At 46.1% G+C, this 23,488-nt stretch overlaps 4 protein-coding genes across 4 annotated transcripts; 2 read left to right on the forward strand and 2 right to left on the reverse strand.

The window, feature by feature from the left end:
* Window positions 1–1,884: 1,884 nt before the first annotated feature.
* On the forward strand, window positions 1,885–6,469 carry LOC135391986 (activating transcription factor of chaperone-like). The gene is made up of 3 exons (XM_064622583.1): window positions 1,885–2,035; window positions 4,607–4,852; window positions 5,230–6,469. The coding sequence occupies exons 2-3, from the start codon at window positions 4,762–4,764 to the stop codon at window positions 6,306–6,308; spliced, it is 1,170 nt and encodes a 389-aa protein (XP_064478653.1). The 5' UTR covers window positions 1,885–2,035; window positions 4,607–4,761; the 3' UTR covers window positions 6,309–6,469.
* Window positions 6,470–9,382: 2,913 nt separating this feature from the next.
* Window positions 9,383–15,903, reverse strand: LOC135391987 (glucose-induced degradation protein 4 homolog). Its single transcript, XM_064622584.1, has 5 exons — window positions 15,666–15,903; window positions 14,406–14,573; window positions 13,310–13,411; window positions 13,101–13,231; window positions 9,383–11,039 (listed from the first exon to the last, which is right to left on the reverse strand). The coding sequence occupies exons 1-5, from the start codon at window positions 15,810–15,812 to the stop codon at window positions 10,976–10,978; spliced, it is 612 nt and encodes a 203-aa protein (XP_064478654.1). The 5' UTR covers window positions 15,813–15,903; the 3' UTR covers window positions 9,383–10,975.
* Window positions 15,904–16,159: 256 nt separating this feature from the next.
* On the forward strand, window positions 16,160–18,621 carry LOC135391988 (ATP synthase mitochondrial F1 complex assembly factor 2-like). The gene is made up of 8 exons (XM_064622585.1): window positions 16,160–16,335; window positions 16,422–16,469; window positions 16,542–16,687; window positions 16,765–16,862; window positions 17,050–17,130; window positions 17,193–17,305; window positions 17,370–17,485; window positions 18,364–18,621. The coding sequence occupies exons 1-8, from the start codon at window positions 16,248–16,250 to the stop codon at window positions 18,505–18,507; spliced, it is 834 nt and encodes a 277-aa protein (XP_064478655.1). The 5' UTR covers window positions 16,160–16,247; the 3' UTR covers window positions 18,508–18,621.
* A 1,446-nt stretch (window positions 18,622–20,067) lies between these two features.
* Window positions 20,068–22,355, reverse strand: LOC135391989 (NHP2-like protein 1). The gene is made up of 5 exons (XM_064622587.1): window positions 22,199–22,355; window positions 21,891–22,008; window positions 21,674–21,777; window positions 21,558–21,591; window positions 20,068–20,327 (listed from the first exon to the last, which is right to left on the reverse strand). The coding sequence occupies exons 1-5, from the start codon at window positions 22,199–22,201 to the stop codon at window positions 20,203–20,205; spliced, it is 384 nt and encodes a 127-aa protein (XP_064478657.1). The 5' UTR covers window positions 22,202–22,355; the 3' UTR covers window positions 20,068–20,202.
* Window positions 22,356–23,488: the final 1,133 nt, after the last annotated feature.

Raw genomic sequence — 23,488 nt, forward strand, 5'->3', positions numbered from 1 at the left:
CCCCACTTTGGAAGCTTGCTGCCCCCCGGTTCGTGCCCATGTTGTCCAGCTGCTTTCTGTAACTACTCGCAGTTACCTCGTAACGGTGTTGCCACAAGGTTCTGATTCTACTTAATCCTTTTGTGATATTTTATGCGTTGTTATTATCAAATATTGTTCGAGATAATTCTTTACTATTTCATTCAAAAACTTATTTTCTCTTTAGGACGCAGCCTTAAGTTCCGAAAAGTGCACCAATTTGAAGCCGATCCATGGATTTAGGTGGGAGTTCGGATTTCCTGATCCTCCCCGCCCCTCTCCTGAATTTCAGTCGTTACATGGAGACCTTGGTGATGTAATAGCATGCTGTCCAAGCCAGGACCTTCAGAAAAATCCCGGATCCGCCTCTGTATGTACGTCTGTACCCATATCAGTGACGGGCAAAGAAACACGTGCTCCGCACGTTGCCAAGTGGCTCGCGTGTCAAACGCGAAAAACAGCTCATGGAAAGATGGCATTGACACTGACAGAACGAGAGGGAAGCCGTCAGAAAACAAAGGACACGGGCACGATTCATGAACGTGACTTCCGTTATCCGTATACACTTATCACTACCACTTGACATATTTCTGTGATAACGTAGAGATAAAGGTGAGTAGCGGAATTCGACTGCCTGTGAAAGGATTTCTTTACTGGTTGGGTTTTGAGTTGTAGTTTTGGTATATCCCGTTTATGTCTGTCAGCGCGTGATAGTTACATGGGTCTAATCTCGGTTCCTGTTTACATTACGAAGTAAATGCAGTGGAAAGAGAGAGAACAGAAGAAAAGAGTGAGAAACAGGGGATTTTGGATACGTCCAGAGTCCGACACTAGCCAGAAAAAATATGTTGGGAGGATTCTATGGGAACTTTACATAGGGTGGGGAATTTCAACCCATTTTTCCTCTTTCCCAAATGTAATTCCAATGTTACGAGTTCGTGGAGTGGGGGGAGTTGCATTACCGAAACCTCACTTGGGGGGGCGACCGCCCCCCCCCCAAAAAAAAGTCAGTTTATATGGTTTATAGATTGGATTTCCCTCTCTCGCCTCCCCCACTACGCGCTTCGACAAAGAAAGCGCACCCCCCCCCCCCCCAAACCGAGGGTCTAGGTCCGACCCTGTGCAGGGCCTGGGCCTTGTCTTGAGTCGTCGAGCCGGACCCGGGCAGGTACAGCGAAGGAATGCCGGGCTGGGGCCAGGCCTAAAAATGCGGCCAGTGCAGGCTGTACGTACTTTGTGACACCACCACAGAGAGAATGTGTACCCCGCCGTAACTGCAGAGGATAGCGCCTTCGTCATTGTCGTTATCAATGTCGTTGCCATTTCATTGTGTTCTTTTCACATAGTCACGTCATTTTGCACGTCCAACTTTTCTTGACATTTAGCACATGAAACGTCGGGCTGGGGCCGTCGCTGTGTGCTTCATTATTTACACCTCAGCTGGGCACAATCGCGAGGAATGTGAAGGCCGACCCCCTCTAGTAGTCTGCACAGCCCGAATTATACTTAGATTGCGCCATCGCAGTTGATAATGATCCGAACCAGACAAGCAACCTTCACGACGCAACATGGGGTATGTGGTTATGGTGAGCTAGAGGGCTAGAATGACACTGAATGGGAGCTGATGCAATGGACAATGAATGCGCATGCGCAGTCAGATGCCTTGCATTCATGCAATGCTAATCGCTGTTGTAGAAAGCCGCAGGTGAAAGTAGTTCCGTCCACACGCGCTTCTCGTCTGATATGGTATCGATGTATCCCGCTATTATCGTGTGTAACAATTGAAACGAGCCATATCTTTTCTCACAACGGCATAATTTGCCCTAGGAGGCGCTACTTGTTTCACAGAGGTGACGTCACTCGGCAGAACGGCTTGCTCCGCTCATTCTTCTCCATGTTGGAAACAAGGCAACGTCGACACTTTTCTGCTCTTTGGGAACCTCCATTATGATGGAATAGTCTCTCCCCAACGCACGCGCACCGTTAGGTGCTTGCGCCTTAAATCAACGAAAATGGAGTAAGTACAAGAATTCCTAAAATCTGAGCCCCCTATCACACATTCCTCATTCGAGATGGCTCTAACACGATCCAGCGCCATGTTTGCTGTTGTGTAATTGAAACGTTTGGACATCGTTAGGTGATGTTGTTCAGACCCAGTAACATCTGCTCTGTTACAAACCTCAAAAAGTGAAACACACAATCGAGGGCCACTTTCTAATTCTTGATTTGTGAGCGTGTTGTGTTAACATGGCATCTATCAACGATAACATGCTTTCCTTCGAACAGCTTGTACGTTGTGCTCGTTAATTTCCCGATACAGAACCCGCGACAATACTTGCAGGGCGTACAGTGGTTTCGTTGTCACTAATAGAGGTTATCGACCCGTAATTTGGGTCGGAGCAGGTTGCGAAACGAGTGGACTGCTAATTTCCTTGAGGACACCTTCCCTGTCCGTCGCTCACTCGCTATCTTGGGATCGAACTTTGAACCTTGAAGATGCCATTGCTACGCAGTAAGGGGATAACAATCTCCCGGGCCTCTCGCTTTGTACGAGTGTCAACGATAGAGGCTATGTAAATTTAATAACTGCAATTTTCGTTTTTCTTTTTAAAAATTTAATCTGGTACGTCACACACAAGCTGAAGGAAAATCCCATGCCAAGAAGAGGGTACATACCACGCAATGTGACAAAAATGAGAGATAAACATTGTGTACACAAACAGAAATGAATACTATGTACGCTGAATGTGAATAGTATACAAGCAAGAGAAGATTTGTATATAATACTTTGTACGCAATGTGTCAAAGGTGATACACCTGTGGTATGCCACATAGAAAACAAATTTTCAGTCCTCTATAGGAAAAAACGGAATTTCAAAAGAGCATTCTCCCAATTGTCAGTAGACGTTTACGTGCAACAACCAACGCTCTTATCGGAGTCACAGTACCCATGGAACCTAATGTACTCGTATTTGTAAAGTAAACAATTAATGTGACATTGAATTTCCATTCTTATCATTTCATGTCCACTATTGAGTGGCATATATGCAGGGGTTTATCCAGAATTGCAGACTACTAAAATTGACTACAGGCTACTAAAATACACCGTGATTGATTCGACGTGAAGTGATTCATTCGACAGACTCATAAAGCTTGCAGAATTCGATTTTAAAAATCGCGACTGTGCGCAATGGTAGCAACGCCCGCAACTAGCTCCCCGAATCGCTCAGATGTCACTGTGGTACAGCCCGCCAACAGGTTTGGAGAAACGTCGTCTGCTACACTGCAAGATAACTTCGAGAGAAATCCTCCCCCCCCCCCCCCCCCCCCCAAAAAAAGGCCAGGCACTTTCTTCTTTTTCTAATTTCTCTCCAAGTTATCTTGCTGTGTAGCAGACGACGTCTCTTCTAATCGTAATAACATCCACCGGTGACGTTTCTCTTCCTCCTCCTCGGTTCGCCCTGCAGAGCGAGTTGAGGAGGAACGTGCATGTCTGTGTTCGGGGGCTCTTTTTGTTTTGTTTTCCTACGAAAAATGTTCTGTGCAAAAAATATTTCTATCAGATATACGTGAACCCCTCTAGCAAACCAAGGTACTGAAGAAAACTAGACGCAGAAAGGGGCAAAAGGTGTAAACACACAGAAACGGGAAAGCAAAATCCAGCTCTCATCCTGAGCCTGAAAGGTGCACTCGCACCTCTAAAAAGGCAGTTATGGCATCTAAAAATGTGAAAACTGACTAAAATTCAATAGAGGCGGGCAACCTCGAAAATCTGTCATTTCGGAGTGTATAGGCACATTCCTGGAATTCCGGGCAGTGACCACCATTGTCTCGCGGCGGGAAGCCCCAAAATATTAATCTCGCTAAAAATGCTGTTTAAGGGGGCACTAGAGGGTGAAAATTTTCTCATCGAATGAAAAATGATGTTACCTTGGTAGCAATACAAAAGGAATAGGATTAATTCACTGTGTCGTTCGTGATTTGAGCACGAAGGAAATCGCAATTTACGCTTTACCTCTTTGCAAGAGACGTGACACAACAGTGTGGATTAGGTATCCAATCGTAGTGGGAGGTTGTTTGCAGTGACCAATGGGAGGCCGTCCACCACTGTCATGCCTGCTGCGATGGGGAGAAGGAGAGCACAAAGTGCGGTTTCCTTCTTGCTTGAATCACGAAGGACGCAACACGTTAATCCTCTTTTTTCTCTCTCTGCTGCTGTCAAGGTATCTGCATGTTCCATTCCGCGGCGAGCAATTTTTGGGCTTCGGCGCCCCTTTAACTGCCTTGTGGGAGCAGCGTTTGGGTTAGCGCTATGCTGCGGGAAAAAGTGTAATCACCTCCACAGGCCCCAAAAAGCTGTTGGAATACGCGGTAATCTGTCACACCATCCCTTTGTGTCCTGTGAGTAGGATGCACTTGAAATGTTTTCGCTAACTATATGAATAGACCGATAGAATCGGATGATGGGCTCCTTTGTTTGAAATAGATATCTGTCTTTACTCGGAAAGCGGAAGCCCTCCTTTGTGTATTTGCTTTTCAAGAGTGCTTATCAGGTTGTCGTTACTAATGACGTAAGTCTTCACCCCAGGTCGTCAGGCACATTCGCCACCCTTTCTACCTTCAACTTTACGAACCCGCCTTTTGAACAATCTACCGAGAGGCAGTTGTCATCATTCAAATTGGTTTCGTCGGACGTCAATTTCTTCAGCAGTAGCAAATTGAGTCACAACCACCACCATCATCATGGAGTCCCATTGGGATCTGGAGTCCGTGTTGGAGCAATGCTGCTCCAAGTTCTCCAATGAAGACCTTCTGCCACCCTTGACCAATGCAGGTAATTTTGTGTCCACTGCGCCTTGTGGATTATGATGGATCCTGGGCAGTGTGTTTTTGTCAGGAGGAGACACTCCCTGTATCGATACAAGCGACATTCCCCAGAATATTCCAGCGGAGGATGCGCACACTCGGTGTGATGTTCTTTCATGCTCTTCTGAGCATCAGAATATCCTGCGGCTATGCCACAAAGTATCCCATAGCAGACAACAGAGCCGATGGCGCCGCTCCAGATATTCCAGGCAGTGCAAACGCACGCCGTGAGATGCAGCAGGACTTGCGCCGCTGTCCTCGCGTTTTCTTCCGCTAGAATGTCCTGCAGGGATGTCGCTGGTGTGACTGCACGGTATATCTAACCCGGTTTTTACGCCTTCTCAGGGGACTTTGGGTGGCTGGACGAGAAGGTGGACCTGTCCACCTGGACGGAGCTCGACTTCCCCGATGAGCTCGCCGCAGGGATGCCCGAAGGAGGGCCTCTGTCAGTGCACGGGTCCCCCTTCTACGAACCCAAGCTGCAGTCCCAGCTGCTTCCTTCACCATCATCACAGTCTCCATCGTGGCCCTCTGACCCTGTGTCCCCCACGTTCCCATCACCCCCAGTGTCCCCCTTGAACAGTTCCCCATTCGTGGCACCCGCAAGGAGTCAGCTGGCAGAACTTCAGCTTTCGTTTGAAGATGCTTATTATGATCCCTTTGCCCTCGACTGCTCGAGCCTTCCGCCCTCCCCCGTCGCGAGCGTCTCCCCGCCGCAAACGCCCGACGTGAGCCGACGTAGCCCCGTCCTGGCAAGTAGGGTGACCTCCCCGACGGTTTTCCTCTACGAGCCGGTGTCTCCTCCCCATGTCTCCGCACCCCCATCTCCAGTACAACAATCGCCACAGAGCGAGGCATCGTCGTACAGCTCCGCGGACGCGTCGTTGAGTCACAACGTCAGCCTGAGCACCGTGTGTCAGCAGCCGATCTACTTAGCTCCGGTAGAAAACATCGTCGTGGTTCCCCAGCTGTTGATAGAGCCCGTCGCAGAGAGCAGCCCGCGGCACGAACCTGCCGAGGTAACGGGCGACGTGGACGTCGCGGCCGAGGAAGACGACAGCGCGGAGGAGTACATGGTGATAGCTGACGACGCGGAAGTTCCGCCGCAAGACGAACCTCCGGTGGAGGTGGCGGTCGTAGCAACTACAAAGGCACCGAGTACTCAAAAGCGGAAAAAACGGGGAGGCCGCAAGGTCGCGAAGGAGTCCGTGAGGAAAGAGAGGAAGCGTCTGCAGAACAAGGACGCGGCCACGCGGTACAGACAGAGGAAGAAACAGCAGGTGGAAGGCACTTCGCAAGAGTACACGGAGCAGTACGAGGAAAGCTGCAAACTGAAAGCGGAAGTTCTCAGGATCTCGAACGAGATATCTTACCTGAAGGGTCTGATGCGGGAACTGTTCAAGGCCAAGGGACTCCTCAAATGAAATTATTTTTACAGTCCTTGCGTCTTCTGTCATCCCTCCTTTTTTTCAATCATGCTTTCTTTTTTTTTTGTCATTCATTTTATTTTGTAGCAACATGTACGACGTTATATACTTCTGCGCTGTATACTTGTGTTATCAATAAATCTAATAACCCCCTGCAATTTCGGAACCTTACTGCTTACTGGATGTGTTTGTGGCGCGTTCACGTTTTTTGTGCTTCGGTGTTAAGCAATGTATAAGGTTTGTACGCTAATCTGCCAAGAGAGCGTTGTCAATGTCAAGTGCAACATTGCACATGTCACAGTTAAAGGGTTTGTCGCTAGAACGCAGATTTCAACTTAAACTGCCTCTGCATTATTCCTCAGTGCCTTGCTTGTAATGCCATAATCGGGGGTATGAGGATTGGCCCTCTATTCGCTGCGAGATCAACCTATAGGGGGCGAAGGCAGTCACCTTTCTAGTATGGATAACACACCGGCCGATGTTCCGAGTTTATGGTTCTTTTCCATACTACTTGTATACTGTAATTTTGCGCGTATAAGCCACACTGCAGATAAGCCGCACGACACTTTTTTTTAGGAACAATTTTCTGTCATATAAGTTGCGGGCAATTCCAGACGACTGATTTGTGTGACAAAGGAGATCATGGAGAAGGCCATAAACCCTGTGGTCCATACTCTGGAGGGGTCAGCATGGTGTACAACAAAGGAGGTCAGCTCTAGAATTCTACGAAGATCGAATTGTGCCCTTGTTGGGCATTTTTCGTGGCTTGATGGGGGGTCACTCGTCTTCCAGTAGGTGTGAATCACTGTCACCACTTTCGCTAAATCTGCTTGGGGGAATGCACCAGGAAGACCAACCTACTCTAACATGGACCCGTCCCTGTTACGCACCGTTCATGCATCGGCAGGGCAGTGCCGTTCCAGCGATGCTGTGGGGCCCTTTCGTTAAAACCGACATATGGGTAAGATACAAGAGAAAAAGTCATCAGATAAGCCGCAGCTAATACACGCGAAATTACGGTATATCCACCGGAAAATCACTCGTGTCGCGACGCTACGATGCTGTTCGGTTCCCCAATGCTCCACCTACTGCGGTGAACGCGGAAAATGAACTTGTAAAAGCAGACGACACGAGGAAAGCTATCCACACTACGGTAGTTCGTTTCTCTGCAGCGCGCAGGCACAGTTTGATCTTGGGGTGAGTAGCATTGAGGAACATCCTCCACTTCCAAGCATTTCTACAGCTGACCAGTAAGCTGGCTACTAAATTTGAAACCTGGACAGAAGGGCACAGTTTTCCTTGTTTCTACGTGGGTACCACGCAGTACCTGGTGTGTGTGTGGATGGAGTGAATATTTTCAAATCTACACCTAGGCTGTTTTGTGAAAGTCTGTGCCTAGTTCTAGACGAGTTCACATCCAGCATGTACTTGCTGGGCGGGAAAGGTAACCAAAATGGTATTACACCGGAACTGTCCTAGGTAACTGTAGCGAACGGGATATTAGACACCCGAAAACACCTCAAACATAAACGAAAATAAAAATGTGCGTTACATTATGTACCGCTACAAGTATAGAGTAAACAGAAGCAGCAAGCGTGAGTAACATTAGTGAAAGCCTTGTTCATTGTTAGCGGTTGAAAGTAACCACATATTTTTCTTTTTTTTTTATAACTCTCACACACTTTTTTTATAACTCTCGAGTGCACGTATTCCTGAAGTCCTCAAAATATTTTTAGGAATTTCCTACGCGTAGAGGTATTAAGCTTTGTGATGGTCGCGAAGCTTGCCAAAAAAAATAAGCGTGGAACAGCAAACGGAGGGCGGTGACGAAACGAAACAATGGGGGCTAACGGAATCTGAAACGAGCAACGGGAAACTAGACAGATTGTTATCTTTCCTTGCTTGCTGGACAGGAGGTGCAGCAAGAGCGCAACGGTGCTGAGCATTGTTGTCGTAGGAAGGGATGTCAGAATCGAATTGTTTCAATGGTATATTAAATGAATAATGAGCTCTCAAAAATGAAAGCCAACTGCACAAGGAGCAGAACTGCAACAACAGCACGGAGTCCTGTGAACTTGCTTGTTCATTTCGGATGAACACTTATGTCTAAGCTAAATTTGAACTGTTTCAACCGACACTGCACACTCGCAGCACCGTCGCAAAGCTTTCCAGAAGCAGGGTAGCAACCACACCGGGAATTAACCATTGTTTTTAGCTGGAACTGAACCGTAATTACTAGCGCAATCTTGATGCTGAACCGGAACCAATCTAAAAACTTCGGTTACCGGTTCGGGTCGGTTTGTGCCGCCTCTTATCTATCCCATCCGTTTAATCCGACGACATCCGTTTAATGTGACATAATATTCGTCACCTCCAATAATATTCGAGATCTGGAGGTCCATTCAGTAGCGCAGGACAAGGGTGAAGGAAGTTGTCCTCTCGCTGCAGCTTATAGAAGAACGTTTTTGTCATTCCTACCTCCGAAAGTCTGCAGCAGCAATGCATTGTAACAATGTCATGTGGAACATTAAGAATGTAGCCAAAGAACCACCATGTTCAATAAGGCTGCACTGCACTGTTGCTGCAAGTGTACCACGACACGCCAGTCACCAGCAGTTTAGTCCTTCCATTATATATTATTTCGATCCGCAATCCGTTATATCCAATCGCAATCAGTTATATGTTACAACCACGAACGGTTTACAGCCTCTGAACAGGTTAATCGAACCGATACATGTGAACTCTCCAGCTGAACTGCAACCGAAACCGAAAGAAACCGAAATACGTTTCGGTTCGACGCTCTGGTAGCAATCGCTGCCAAATAGATGACTCAGAAGTAAAAGCATTTAATACAACGATTTTATCCTGTACGTTTCTGAATGCAGCGATCGTGGATGTGCAGATATACCAATGGATGCATGGATGCACCAGATTTCAAGAAGCAGGGGTACCATTGCAGATGCAAATACCCTCAACAGTACCCATGTGGTAATGGTAGCCTGACAATGTGAAGATACAGATCATCATTAATCATCTCTTCGAGGCAAAGCGCGACAAACGTTACAACACAGTCTTGGGAGTCTGCCATCGTTTATTTGAGACTGCAATCAGGTTTTACGAACACTCATCCATTCCCTTTTCTTCTTTTCTGAGGAGGAAGGTGTCTTCCTCCTCTCTGCACAGACATTCACTCTCTCATCTTTCGCTCTCTCAAAAACTGCTGGGAACTCCTAAAAAAAAATTGTGTCAACATTCATGTTTTTAAAGCGTGCGGTCAGGTGTGCTCGGGTCGTGAAAGACACAGTCTAGAGGCTTTGCAAGAGTGACGGCTAAGCTGTCGACGCTACTGCTTTGGGTGCTGTGCGGCAAAGGCCTGCGGTTAAGCGTAATTTTGATTTTTCCGAGTGCTTCGCGTCGTACTTTGAACAAGGACTCAATAATTTAGGGAAAATAATTTCTAAATCTGTAAAAGAAAAACCTGCAGCATCCGGATACATACGGATTTTCTTTCATCTTCGAGGTTGGAGCACCCAAAGCTCCGAGAGGCATTAGGTAATTTATTACTGCCGCCACAAAATTTGTTTTGTTGACGGGATAAATCCTCGCCCCTTCCTGCATCACCTTTTAAAATCCACTGGTAAAAATTTGTCGTTGTTCTACAAATTAAATTAAATTAAATCAATTAAATTAAATACGTCTGGCTCGTGGTTGACGCAATATTGCGAGGTACGTATTGCAGAGGCAGAGGCCAACATTATCACTTTCTTTTTTTCTTTTTCGCTCAACCCGAGAGTCGTAAGTGTGGACTGCACGGAAGCCAGATGTGAACATCTTGTTTCTCAAATGATGTACATCCTCCTCTTAGTACAATAAAAACAAAAAATTGGCAAACTTTACTCATGATGGAATACTATTTCATAAATTCTCATCAAATTATGGCAAGGTTCTTACGGAGTATTATACAACCATAAATATTTTTTTAAAAAATACATTAAATATAACTTCTAAAAGTACCAGTGAGTACCTTGCAATTCAACAACCACACTGCTGTGAAAACAGCTCATTCAAGATACGTCTCCCGTTGTTTTTGTGTTTTCATTTTTTTTTAGCCCGCGTACAACCCTGAAGTACAAACGTCGGGTCGACTTCAAATCCGACCCTCTTTGGATCCAATGTGTTCCAATTAAAGCTCCTTCCGTTTTTCTTTTGGCTGCAATGCACGGCATTTGAGACTTGCCAGCCCAAAAAATCGACCAGACGTCAATATCAAACCGTCACTTTGAACACTCGAGCTTTCGTGGGATATATAAATTATCGCTTTTTAATATATATATATATCACTCCCCGATGCGACGCAAGCAGACGGCACTGTTGGGTGCCTCTGCGACGTTTTCAAATAGTGTTTCTATTGTGGCAGGACTAGAAATAGCAGCACAATGCGCGTTCTCACTAACACGAGTCTGCTTCGTGGCTCCACGGGGAACGCCAAAGTCTTTTTCGCTTTTCTCGAGTGTGGGGGAAATGACACGATTGTCCCAGCACGACGACGTTCTGACGTGACGACAGTCTCTCCCTGTTCCGTAATTTTTTTTTGTGTGTGTGTCTGCAATCAACGTCACAACATTTCGAGGAAAACTTGTCTCTGCGGGGGTCGGATCTCGGATTCACCGGAACTCGTAGATCTGTATGCTGTGTTCTGGCACGTGGGTTAGGGTCAGGGACTGGTACCTGTGGGAGAAAAAAAAAAAAAAAAAACGGGGATTCAGTGTCAGCAAAGACGACAGAGCTCTGATAATAAGCGGAAAAATCGAGCTGACAAAGAGGAGCATCTCAACGGGTGAGGCGTCATGATAGATACGGTAGGCCTAACACGTTGTGGACGGCAGGTATCTACTACAAGCTCCGTGCGCAGTTTTAAAAGTACGGTACCTGTTGCCCACAGAATAGGAAGCAATCCAATGATAGAAAATAAAACAAGCACACAGAGCCTAGCGAAAGAAACACAACTTGGATTGGATTGGATAGTAGGGATGCCGAAGCAGAAAGGCCGTGGCCGTATCGACCGTATCCATCATGGCGGCTCCCAGACTTCGACACTGGGAGGAGGTATCGCCTCGTTTACAAACCGTTTACTCTCCCACTTTAGTCTCTCTCCCAGCTTTTCTTCTAGCCACTCTCTCCTCACAATTTCTATGGCAACGACAGTTGCTAGACAGAGCTACGAGGGCAAGTGGGTTACGTGATTGCTCACGGGTAATTGATACGCTCAACTTGAGACGATTTCCTTGAGTCTGGCCACATTCTTTGGTATTTTGCGGCACTTCATTTTACATCCTGGCACCCCCCCTGCACCCCACATGGGCAGTATGACTACTTTGATCTTGGAATAAGAGGATGGGGGGGAGGGGGGGGTGTTCTTATCACACAAATAATTCCACGTGTTTCACGAAGGTTCCAGACACGACCTCCTACTATTGAGAGAGAGCTGCGCGTGTGCAACGCTCCCAGCACCTAGCTACTACAGTAAACTTCCATTAATTAGGTCCAGACGGTAACGCGAAATTTGATCTAATTATCCGAACGGCGAATTAAAGAATAGGCGGAAAAATGAATGAGGTCAATGTCACTTTTGTTAGTAAAAATAATCTGCGATTGTCTGCTGCGTTTTGTGCTTGAAAACGCGCATCTGAAAACATGCCATGTAGCGCATTGACGCGATGGAACGCACAGTCTTCTAACACACTAGCTTACTCCCCCCCCCCCCCTCCCAGAGTTACGCACATTTCAAAGTAATCTAAGCTTGGCACAACCTTTCAATGGCAGAATCACGAAGCTTTCGGGCCTGCTGTAATACAGCTGCCAACCGATTTTTTCAGACTCCAAAAATTCTGACTTTCCAATTATTAGGACCAAAGTGGTAGCACCGTCGATCGCCCCATAGAACCAATGCATTTTTGCGTCCAGTAATTGGGACCGCTTGGCGATAGACCTGTCCAATTTTTCGTGCTCATTTCTCCTGCGGCCTGCATAATTTTTAGTACTCATCGCCCCTCAAGCGCCTGATTTACGGACGTCCCCGTGACGGATAATTCAGACTGCGCTGCGACTGTCACACGCCAAAACGACACATGCGCTGAAGTGCGGCGCGCGGCTTCGGAGGACGCGCCTCTGGCTGTTTCGCCGTTTCATTGGCTTTGCACAAGAGCATCTCAAAAAGGAAGAGCGGAATGTCGTGCTCGGCGTCCAGTGAGGATGACACTTCTGTGGCAGACGACTGCGCAGAGTTTTGTTCCAAGCTAACGGAGGAAGAAATTGTCACTCGGGTGCTGGACTTGCCGCCAGAGGGATCCGACACCGATTGTGAAGGCGAGGTTGTCGATGCACCGCCAATGACGGCGGCGATCCTTGTGACTACTCTCGTGACTCACAGTGACTACTCTCGTGACTCACAGTGACTACTCTCGTGACTCACAGTGACTACTCTCGTGAACACGTATGGGGACAGCCGCACAATAGCGGGAATCCGTCGCGATGCGCTGTCACGCGTTCGTGCCGCGACACAGACACTTATTTCAAGCCGCTTTGAGTGTAGCTGGCAAGTCCTGTTCAAATAAAGTGGATTTAATTCACTGACTACAATTTCAGACTACCCGATAATCCGGACCAATCCGGTGGCTTTTTCGAGCCCGACAAAGCGGTCGGAGACTGCAGATGGGGGGTCTATCGCCTGCGGGGACTCCTCTGCCCAGTCCTGCTGGGACCACAAAGTTTCCCACGAGAGATACTCACCACTCTGAACTTCTGTGGTAGTAGTAGCCCTCGATGGTGGCCGTAGACTTCTGAAAGCATATGTAGTAGAAACCTGCGAACGACGCTCCATTGATGTCCTTGATTGTGTGATCAGGAACAAGAAAGTGCTCCTGCAACGAGAGACGTCACCCACTGGTTTATCCCCGCACGGCACCGAGCTGTCGTAAAATGCCGAGGCGTGCACATACTTTCCACCGCATGAAGACATAGTCTGTAGACTGCAGTTCCGTATAGTTGAAGCTGTCGGAGTTGAACGTTTTGGCATACTGGTAAAAGGATAGGAACTTGCTCTGCAAGTGAAGAGGACTGGGTCATTTCACGGACAGTAAACATTACTCAGTCATTAGAGAGTCTTAGTGTACCAGCCACAGGCGGTCGACCGTATCGACATCATCACTATAGAACACAAGCGCAAGAGGAGTACCGGCCTATGGCATCTACCAAGCAACAGGAAAATACCGGGCCGTCTACCACACACCGTACCGGCAAAATCGGCAGCAACGCCGTCGTGCTCCGACTGGCTCCAACCTGGCCATGCAAGATGGTGTCTTCCACAAATGCAGCATCGGCGGCACCGAATGATCGCGTGCTACAGTTAAGCGTGGCGACGGCTTTATTACTACTCGAGAATGCAATGATGCATCGCATTGCAATGATCATCGCTTGCAAGTTCTTGTGGTTCTTTGGGACAAATTCCTCTGACAAGATCCGTGTATTCACACAGAGGACATCCTCACGGAAGATTCCATTGGAAGTAAAAGTGAAAACGCATCTCACAGAGCCGAAGTTCCATCCCGTCCCATTGTTTGTCCAGCATTCACGTGGCGCCATTCATAGCAGACGACACTGTCAGCGCCCTTTCCTGTCGTCTGCTACGAAATATCTTTTGGCTGTGCCGCAGGATATTCCCCGCGGTTAGCAGTGTACGTGAAGACACAACGTTGAGTGCTCGCGCTCATGCGACAGCACAAAGCTATGACATTTTTGGCATTTTCCGCTATATTCTGGGGAATGCCCTTCATGTGAATATGTGGGATATCACACACTTTTTACGGTTGTATTTTCCATTAAACTACCAGCACAACTGCTACAGGGAGTTTCAAGGGAAGCTGCAACTGGAAAGGTCATCAGCAGCATTGCCTGTATGCTAAAACCAAGGTCTATACCGGTATTCGCCGTAACGGAGGAAGATAGGCTACATCGTTGACGTGGTAGCCAATCAGACTTCTAGCAGAGGTGCACTAAAACTCTCCGCTGACAAACTAATTATGCAAAACTAAATACCCAGTGCTTCTTATCAACTTCTTCGTCTGCGTCCCATTTTCTTGTGAGGAAAGGGTACTTCCCGCTGATGATCTCGCCGTCGAAAAATGTCGTCAGGGTCGGGTATTCCTCCGTCAGACCCTTGATCTTTAAGTAGCCGCACAGGTAGGAGTTCGTTTCGTCCACGTGCTGTGGGCAAATGTGAAAACAAAATGGTCAATGTATAAATTGACACGCTCGTACATACCGAGTGGAGACCTATAAAAGTTCAGTGCCTCCAATCCACAGTATGCAGCAGACATAGCGAGGTTGACAATGTTGACATACAACCACCGATAATTTCTATCTGATTGGTAGGCTAATGGCAAACGTGATGGACAGTTGCAGACAGGACAAATGCAGACGAGAGGTGACAGATTTCTGTGTCCTACGAGAGCGAATACCCTGCTCAGGCTGAGGCAATCATTTATGAGCTTCGTTCACTCACATTTGGCAGCAACAAACCCTGTCATCTGCTACTGCTCACCAGTTTTGGGGGATTCCCGCATTTGTAATGAGTTCGAAATCACCGGAGGTTGTGCTGACCGCTAAGTGTTTCTTCTTTACACAGTGGCATCATGATCATTCCAGCTATATATGTTGCATACCATGTGTCTGGGATACTTCACCTTTATGGTTCACTGCCCTGTACTCTGAATGGGTATGAGGTATGTGCATCAAGTTTGAATGATCGTCGTATGTGTCCCCTTCCGTTTGTATTCGACATAGCGCTCTCGCACCTCAATTCAAACAAAATTGAGGACACCTTATCCTTCAAATATGTCGTGAAACAAACTACGCTGCTCATCCGAGCATTAGGATTCTCGAGTCAATGCTTGGGGAAAGCACGAGAGATTTGCAAAGCGAAAGTAGCAATGCGGAAGTCCGGTGGTCGAAGGCGGTTAATGGGAGCATAATCGGCTGGGTTTCGCAATCTTCGAGATAGCTGACTGCGATAGAGCAACAAATGCAATTTAGCTAGGAACACACACCTGCGCGTCACCAGTGTACTGACAAATAAGTTAGGCGTTGCACTGCCGCCAAAAACCTCTTCTCGCAAAAGGCGGCATCCCCCACAACACGCGTGTTGAGGTCTGAAAGCTGTGACTACTGCGACATGTTCCTGAAACAACGCACTTCTGCGTCTGTCAGCGGGGAACTGATCATAGGATTGAAATATAGTTTAACAACTGCGTCGAAGATGTCTCTTTTGCGAGTTTTAGAGAATGACATCATGCTCACTTGCAACACAACTTCAACGTCGTAGCAGTTGCCCTTGCTTTTCTGGTGACCGTGGAACCTGGATCCGTTATACAACAACGATCTAGTGACGCCAGGCTGTTGAGAATTTGCAGGAAGAGGAGGCACGATTTCTGTCTTGACGGGCATTTTTAAATTTATATTAAAAGACTAGCAAAAAGATCGTAATTTACAAGTCCGCCATGTTGCATTAGTGCGTCACAAACGTTGGCGAAGGTTGAAACAGAAAAGGCGAAAAGAAGCTTCCGGATTGGTAGAGAAGGCCTTGGCCCTCTCAATAGTTTTATTTCTGTACGTTAGATGGCGACACGTTCTTACCGTGTTCCATTTAAGTGATATTCGGTATCTTTATCCTTAATAACATATCTTTGTAGTGGAGATTTTTATATTGCCTGTAAAATCTTGTGGGCATGAAACTGCATAACTAAAACGCTGGTTTACATATTTATGTTGTACACTAAATGTGGGATTGGATAGAGGTACTCTATATCGTAACCCGGAGTCGCATGGTGTCCGCATCATTTCACAACATTTCGCGGTTTCAGAGGACCGCTACCTAGTACAATGTTTCGTGCCCCTGTTCAATCTCTTGGAAGTGTGTGTTGCGTTCGATCGCTTCTGTTCGGATGCACGACTAAAAGATTTTATCCAGGTAGTAGCATTTCCAGCTTCAAGACCGATCGCTTATCGCAGTCGTCGTCTGCTAGACTGTAGCCGGCTTTCATTTCGCTTTTACAGCCAAAAGAAAAAGGTTCTACAAGAATGTGAGCGTAACTCAATCGGAAGGTTTGTTCTTCTTAAATTCTGTAATAGATTTCTTTAGGAATATTTCAGTCTTACGGCTGAGCTACCTTTCAGGCCAGTTTGAGGTATGCCTCGACCAACGGAAACTGAAGACCCCGATGGGTAAAGTGTTCACGGTACCCAGCGAAGGCCTCGCGGTTGCCGTGGCGACAGAGTGGGACGCCCAGGGAACAGAAATCAACCAGCACAGCATGCACCTGGTAGGTTACACATAAAGCAATTGAACGTGAGCAATTGTATGTCTGCTGTTAATTTTTTATCGATACAAATTTTTCAGACTGCATTAAGCAACACTGTTCTCGACAATCCATCAAATAGAAATAAAGAAGCCATAGCGAAAGACCTGTTGGAGTTCTTAGAGTCAGACACTCTGTGGTAAGCTTCTTTATCGTTCAACCCACCTTCTCAGCGCTGGCTCACTTTCATATCCGTATCCGACTTGCAAAGTGGAAAGCTACATCCACTACGCTGTGTTGCTATCTTTTTGGATGTTGTCCGCAGCGGTTATTCATACTTTGTTCGAATCCGAAAGTATTCTTCACCACCGTCAACCGTTCTTCAGCTGTCGCATGCAGGAGCCGGAAGGACTTGCCGTGTTGCAGCACCAGAAGTGGGACCCCGTTATTCAGTGGTACGAAGACAGGTAAACCTTTTTCTAACTCGGTAACGGAACGCTTTTCTCTGAAACTCTGCAACGTCCACCAGGTATAACGTCAAGCTCAACGTCGCCAGCGAAGTGCTGGCGGACACGATGCCGCAAGAGACGTACGACACGATTTTGAGACATCTATCGTCGTACTCCTTATGGGGCATCACAGGTTCGATTTGATGTGTCTCGTTGCAGTTCAGTTCGTTTGTAAACGGTCTTCCGTTACCGTACAGGAATTCAGTATGCGACGGAGAGCCTCAAGTCGCTGATTCTGACCCAAGCAACCATTGACCGAAGAGTGACCGTTCAGGAGGGCGTGGCGTTGGCTAGGTTGGAGACCGAATTTCAGGTAAACAGTGATTGTGCGTATACTGCGAATTATCCCAACATAACATGCTCCGATATTTTTTTTTTATTTTTAAAGATGGAGCACGCCAAGTGAATGAAACCAACCGAATGTTGTCGGTGGTTGTGTATTGTGGTCTCCAAGTATTTTTTAATTGCACCTAATTAATTAGACACTCGACCAAGGTGTCTCCAACAAGGCACACCTCACATAGTTTTTTTTTTTTTTTTCTGTCAGAAAAGAAACCCCACAAAACACTTGCACACACAAAAAAAAGACGATGTACACGTACTCGTGCACTGTGATAGCAGCATGCGTTGATATGCGCTATTTTTAAAAATCTTGGTACATACAGGGATTTTTTATTTGTTATGAATTTTAGCTAATTAGTTGTCCAGTAGTCACAAACGCTTTCCAACAGGACGTCCGTCCGTCCGTCCGTCCGCCCGCATAACCCGCCTGCAAGTACCATCTTTACTACTCTCACAGCTTATTTATAAAAAATCTGAAACAGATAAAAAAAACACTCTTGTGTATCACTTGGGACAGGCTCTACAATATAAAATGAAAAATAACATGCAATTGATTAAAAGCTATTTCTGCGGAAGGGGGCGGGGCTTCCATTAACATTCCTAGTATTTGTGTACTCTTACTTCCCTATATTTCTCATCAGTGGCTCGTTTATATTGAACTTACATATTTTTAAATGTATAACATAATAAATTTATTGGGACTACAACACCCTCTTGACACAGAAACAAATTAATGCTTTGGCATTTCTGCATCACTCTATGTTTTCAAGATGCTCCTATGAGCTTTTTTCAGGTTTTTTTTTTCTTTTCTATTTCCTCCACAAATTAAAAATGATGGTCTCAATCCAGACAAGTCGCTGGGGCAGCGTGGAGTGGGCTCACGACCTGGACCGAGAACAGGTTCAAGCCAGAGTGAGTGCAGCCATACTCTTCGTTCAGCTCACTTCTGCTTCTTCCAGCATCGTTACCAAGAAAGTTGTCGGCAAAATGTGAACAATGTGGCCCGAATAGTGAAAAAAAAAAAAAAAAAAAGACACCTTCAGCATGTGCACGACAGTTCGAACTGTCAGTAAAACAGACTTTGGAAAAACATGTCGTATATGTCAACATATCTGTCGTAGCATTTTATATGGGTTCACTTATTCCTTCAAGGCATGCGGTGGACAATGGTACTCGCATAAAGTATCATGATACAAATACATAATATTTGCCAAAAATCAGCATTCTGAGGTATTATTATATGTAATATTGATAATTCTGTGTCTTATGCGGGTAGTACTAGTAATGCATCGATACTCAACCAGCAGGTCATCAGTAAAAAGCACAAATGCACACAATATGCGTTGTACCTGAGAGTCGTATTCCAATCACGTTTTATTTTAAATGAATGGCAAGTACCTTTTTTGTGACCAAACGTGTATGGAACACAGGCTTTGGAACATTAGCGATGATCCGATGAAGTGCACCAGTGACAGTCGGTAGGTAGCACTTTGGACCCCTCAGTAAGTTATTACATCTTCTAGAGTACTATAGTACAGATGTAAATACGTTCAGAGGATGTGTAATAATTAGGGCCTGACTTTTTAGGGTTAAACCCGTATCTGCCCGATATTTACCCCACAAAAAAAATCTGTAAAATTCGGGTTTAACCCGAATCTACCCGAAAACATCCGGGTCGCGTGGCACACTCATAAGCGTGCATTACAATAAAGTTTGATAACATTGCTACACATTAGTTCCATGTTAAGACAAATTTTTATTAAACAAAAAAAAAATGACCCGAATACACCCGAATTCCTGACGACAGAATATGCTGTAATGGGATTTAACCCGAATACACCCGAATTTTCAAATGAAAAATATCACCCGATATTTACCCCCCGAATTTGGCCAAAAATAAAACCCGAAAAAGTCAGGCCCTAGTAATAATACGCAGCACGAATGCTAAAATGTCACACAGGAATAGTATCGTAATACTACTACAATTGCCCACCCCTGCTTCAAGGTACCGTTTGAGCTGATCTCACATAGGCTAATTGTACGCAGTACATTCATGCTTTGGAAGTCTTTTAATTTTGTGTTGTCAACAAAGCAGCAACTGTGGCAGTGTACTGAAAGAGTAAAAATTTAAGCGAAGGGAGACAGGAAGGTTGGTACACATCCTGGGTCGACTTCACGGCAATTGCGCCGACATCCATCTGGGATACCTCGAGGAAAACCTTGGGGGGAAGGATCAGAGAAGATACTGAGGACACCAAAAGAGGAACACACTCAACGTTAGTGCAAGTGGTCCGAGGTGGTGGAATTTGAGTCCACGATCTCTCAGGCTTTACTTAGACATCGGAGGCACCGAGGGGTACCTTGTATCATTCAACCAGCTTAAAAGTCAGGTTCTGTGTCAACTGTGGAAGAGGGTAGAATATGGCGACATCACGTGGGTTTTACCCGAAGAGACTGCAACAGAAACTGGGTTTTTTGTTGTTGTTTTTTTTACAGAGTTGAACCCTAAACACGAAGCTCGAAAGATACTACGCGATCGAATTTTATAATATATGACAATCACTTGGGGCACTTTATTTTCTCTTTATGAATCCATGGGATACGCGAGAATGGCAACAGAAAAAAATAAAAACATGGAATGGAGAGGCAATACACTCCGTCACATATGATACAGCACGAGGTGGCACTTCAGACGAGCAACTTTTCGATCTCTTGTTGAAGTCCCTGGATCTGCGGCTTGAGTTGGGAGCCCTCGTTCACAGTCACGGAGCACGCGATGACCGGCCGGGTAACACCGCAGGCTCGTCCCAGGGCTGGAAACGTGGAAAGGTCGCTGCTTTGAAAACTTTCTCAAAAAGACGGGGCAGCACGACGTTTAACGACTTGTTACGCGCACGTTCAGTGTGCGAGTATAAGTTCGATCCTGAAGTTTTAGGGTTTTACCCGATTCTTCCCCAAATTTGCAACCCGAATCGAAGGTTGCCTCATTCGGGTGAAACCCGATTTTTACCCGGCAAATTGCCCTCACTGGGATGTCTGTAGGAATGCACTAATTTTAACTTGTTTGGCAGAAAAATGCAGTTACATCACCGTTTGTGCCAAACCGCTTTACAGTTAGTTTGAATAACTGAGCCCGATTTCTCCCCGAATTTAGCGTACTGGAAGTTTTTTCACCCGAATTTGCACGAATTTAGTGCGCACGTTTATTTACCCGATTTTTACCCCCAAAACGTAGGAAAAAATATTTCCCGAAAACTTCAGGCTCTAAGTATAGCGTGAATACACACGGTGCTTCAGCCAAATATGTCGCGACTATTAAAAAAATCTGCTGTTTGAAACTTACGGGGGTTGAAGGTATTTATCTTCAGAAAATGTTTGTCATTTACGATCAATTTTCGGTCGCAGGAAACTGAATTTTCTGATTCAAACTCCAAAATTTGTCCACTCAATGCCACTTTTTTCCTTCGTTTTTTTGTCAGAAAGTGAAAGCACGTGTTGGCTTTACAGACGCCGTCGCAAGATGCATTCCCCCCCTCACAACTGTAATAAATTTTAAAAATGCGAAAGCTTGAACAAAGACAGCTGATGTTGACGAAATAATTCTTAGACAAGTAGATTTTCTAATACAAGTTTGTAACACATTTGGTGAAACACCCTGTATTCCCAGGGACTTATTTGTGTGTGGGGGGGGGGGGTCACCGCAGTTGCTTGCGGATTTGTCGCCAGTCTGTAGGACATTTTGGGTGTAATTGTATATGGCGTTCATTTGTTGGTTATTAAACGTATGATATCCCTGTAATTTCCATATTTTCAGCGTAGACAGACTTTAAAAAGTATATGGCAGCAAATGAAAACCGAAATAAAATGTTGCCAGACCTAGATCATCCAGCGGTGCTTTAACTTTATCGAAGCAAATGGCCTCTATGAGGGTGGCATCAGTGAATTGATCTCGTATCGTGAATTCTTTATCCCATTTTGACCCGAAATACCGCTAATGCCTTAAAATTATTCCCCAAAACAAATGCGACGTCCATTAGACTTACCGTGCTTAGACCTGATGAAGACGTAAGGTACGTTCTGCAAAAATAGAAAAAGCGTACGTTTATAGTCGAACCTTGAAAGCAACAACCTGCTGTTGAAAAGCGAACACGACCCTTACCTTGTCTTCGCAGAGAAGTGGAAGATGAAGAAGAATTTCTAGAGGTGTTGCGTCTGCTGCCATAACTATGAACTCTGCAAGACCGCGGTTCAGGGCTTTCGTGGCTAAGGGAGACAAAAATATTCGCCACACTTAGTATGTGCTTACGAGCACTGTGCCGGTTGAGCAAACCGACGAACTTCCTTAAACATCAAAAAAAAAGAATCGACCCTCCCACCTTCATTGGCTCCCTTCCTCATCTGTTTGTAGTTCGTAGCTTGCTGCACGATGTTGAGGATTTTGGTCGTCAGCTCGGGGTCAGCCAGCGGGTAAGCTTTAGGATTCACCTCTTCCGCCTGAAATGGAAAGTTGGGATCCTCTTTATTTGTTCCCACTGCGATATCCTCGCGTTTTAAGCTAAAAATATCGCGCGGTTTGTTGACAAACGGTGCCGTTAATACAGCCCTAAGCCTCGACTACTCCTTGCGTCGTAGCAGAACATTTTTGTTAGCAGATGACACTGGAGATAGGACACGGCGCACGCACCATTTTGTTCTTGCAGCGACGAGGAAAGTTGGCTGGATAATGTAGGAGCTCGTAGCGTTAAATACTGCTGCTTTAGGTAATGTGGTTAGTACACCGCACGTGTATTTAGCGGCAGAATCGCGAAACAAACGTTTGCCGTACATTGTTGCTGGACTGCATTTTCGTTTCGGCGCTGCTGCGAGCGTGATGTACGTGGGGTGCGGCTTATTATGGAGAGCTTCTTTTAGCTTTGAGTAACCTTCCGTTTTGCGAGCGTCGGACTGTCAGAGGAAAGGGAAAGGGGTTGAAAAATATTCTAAATGTTGTGTTGACGGCTTGTGTCTTGTTATTACGCAAATTAGCAAGGTAAATAGCCCATAACGCGATCACGGAAAACCACATTGGGCGACACAGACCATCCTCATCCATGCGTCACAAAAACTCTGCTTTTGAGGATTCCAGTTACCGAGAACTCAGCAAGAAGAGCCATTCTCTGGTCGCTGGGATTCGTTTGCTTTTCCTCGTAGTGACACGAGCGACATCCTTGCGGAAGATTCCAGTGGAAGGAAAAGCAGAAAAGTGTTCGCGGGATCGAAGTCCCGCCCCGTGTTATGTTGAGCATTCACACGGTGCCGGAATATCGGGAGTGGCGTATTGCGCACTTAGCAGACGACACCGTCAGCGTCTTTTCCTGTCGTCTGCTACGGAATATCTTGTGGCTGTGTCGCGGGATATTCCCCACGGTTAGCAATGTACGTGAAGATATGACAAGTGGCGTTTTTCGCATCTTCCGTTGGAGTATTCTGGGGAATGTCGCGCTGGTGTGAATGCACGGTTTGTGTCGTGATTACTTCACATCGTCCCTGCAACCAGTTAGGGTGGCGCTCTTGAGCCAAATTCACTGTACGGATACGTTCCGTCGTTACCAGAGGCACCTAGACATTGGAGTCAGACGCGTAGCCAGAGGGGTGGTTCGGGGGTACAACCATCCCCCCCGAAACCTTACCTTTGGTAATGCATTTGGGAAATGGAATACGAGGGTGAAGTTCCCTCCCCTATTTAAAGTTCCCATAGAAAACCGTCCCTAACTATTTTTCTGGCTACGCTATATTGATTGGAGTGGTGTGCCCAGTGACTCTACTCGACACGAGAGCATTTTGAGATAATTTCGACGATTTCCCAGTTATACTTCGGAAAATGTCCAGCACCAAGGCTGTTTTGTTTTTGTTTTCTTTTTGCTGCGAATCATGCTTCCATTCCTTCTCAAAGTATAGACAAGGGAGCACAGGTGACATACCAATAGTGTTCTTG

This window comes from Ornithodoros turicata, chromosome 4 (genome assembly GCF_037126465.1).
Source record: "Ornithodoros turicata isolate Travis chromosome 4, ASM3712646v1, whole genome shotgun sequence".
Taxonomy (NCBI): domain Eukaryota; kingdom Metazoa; phylum Arthropoda; class Arachnida; order Ixodida; family Argasidae; genus Ornithodoros; species Ornithodoros turicata.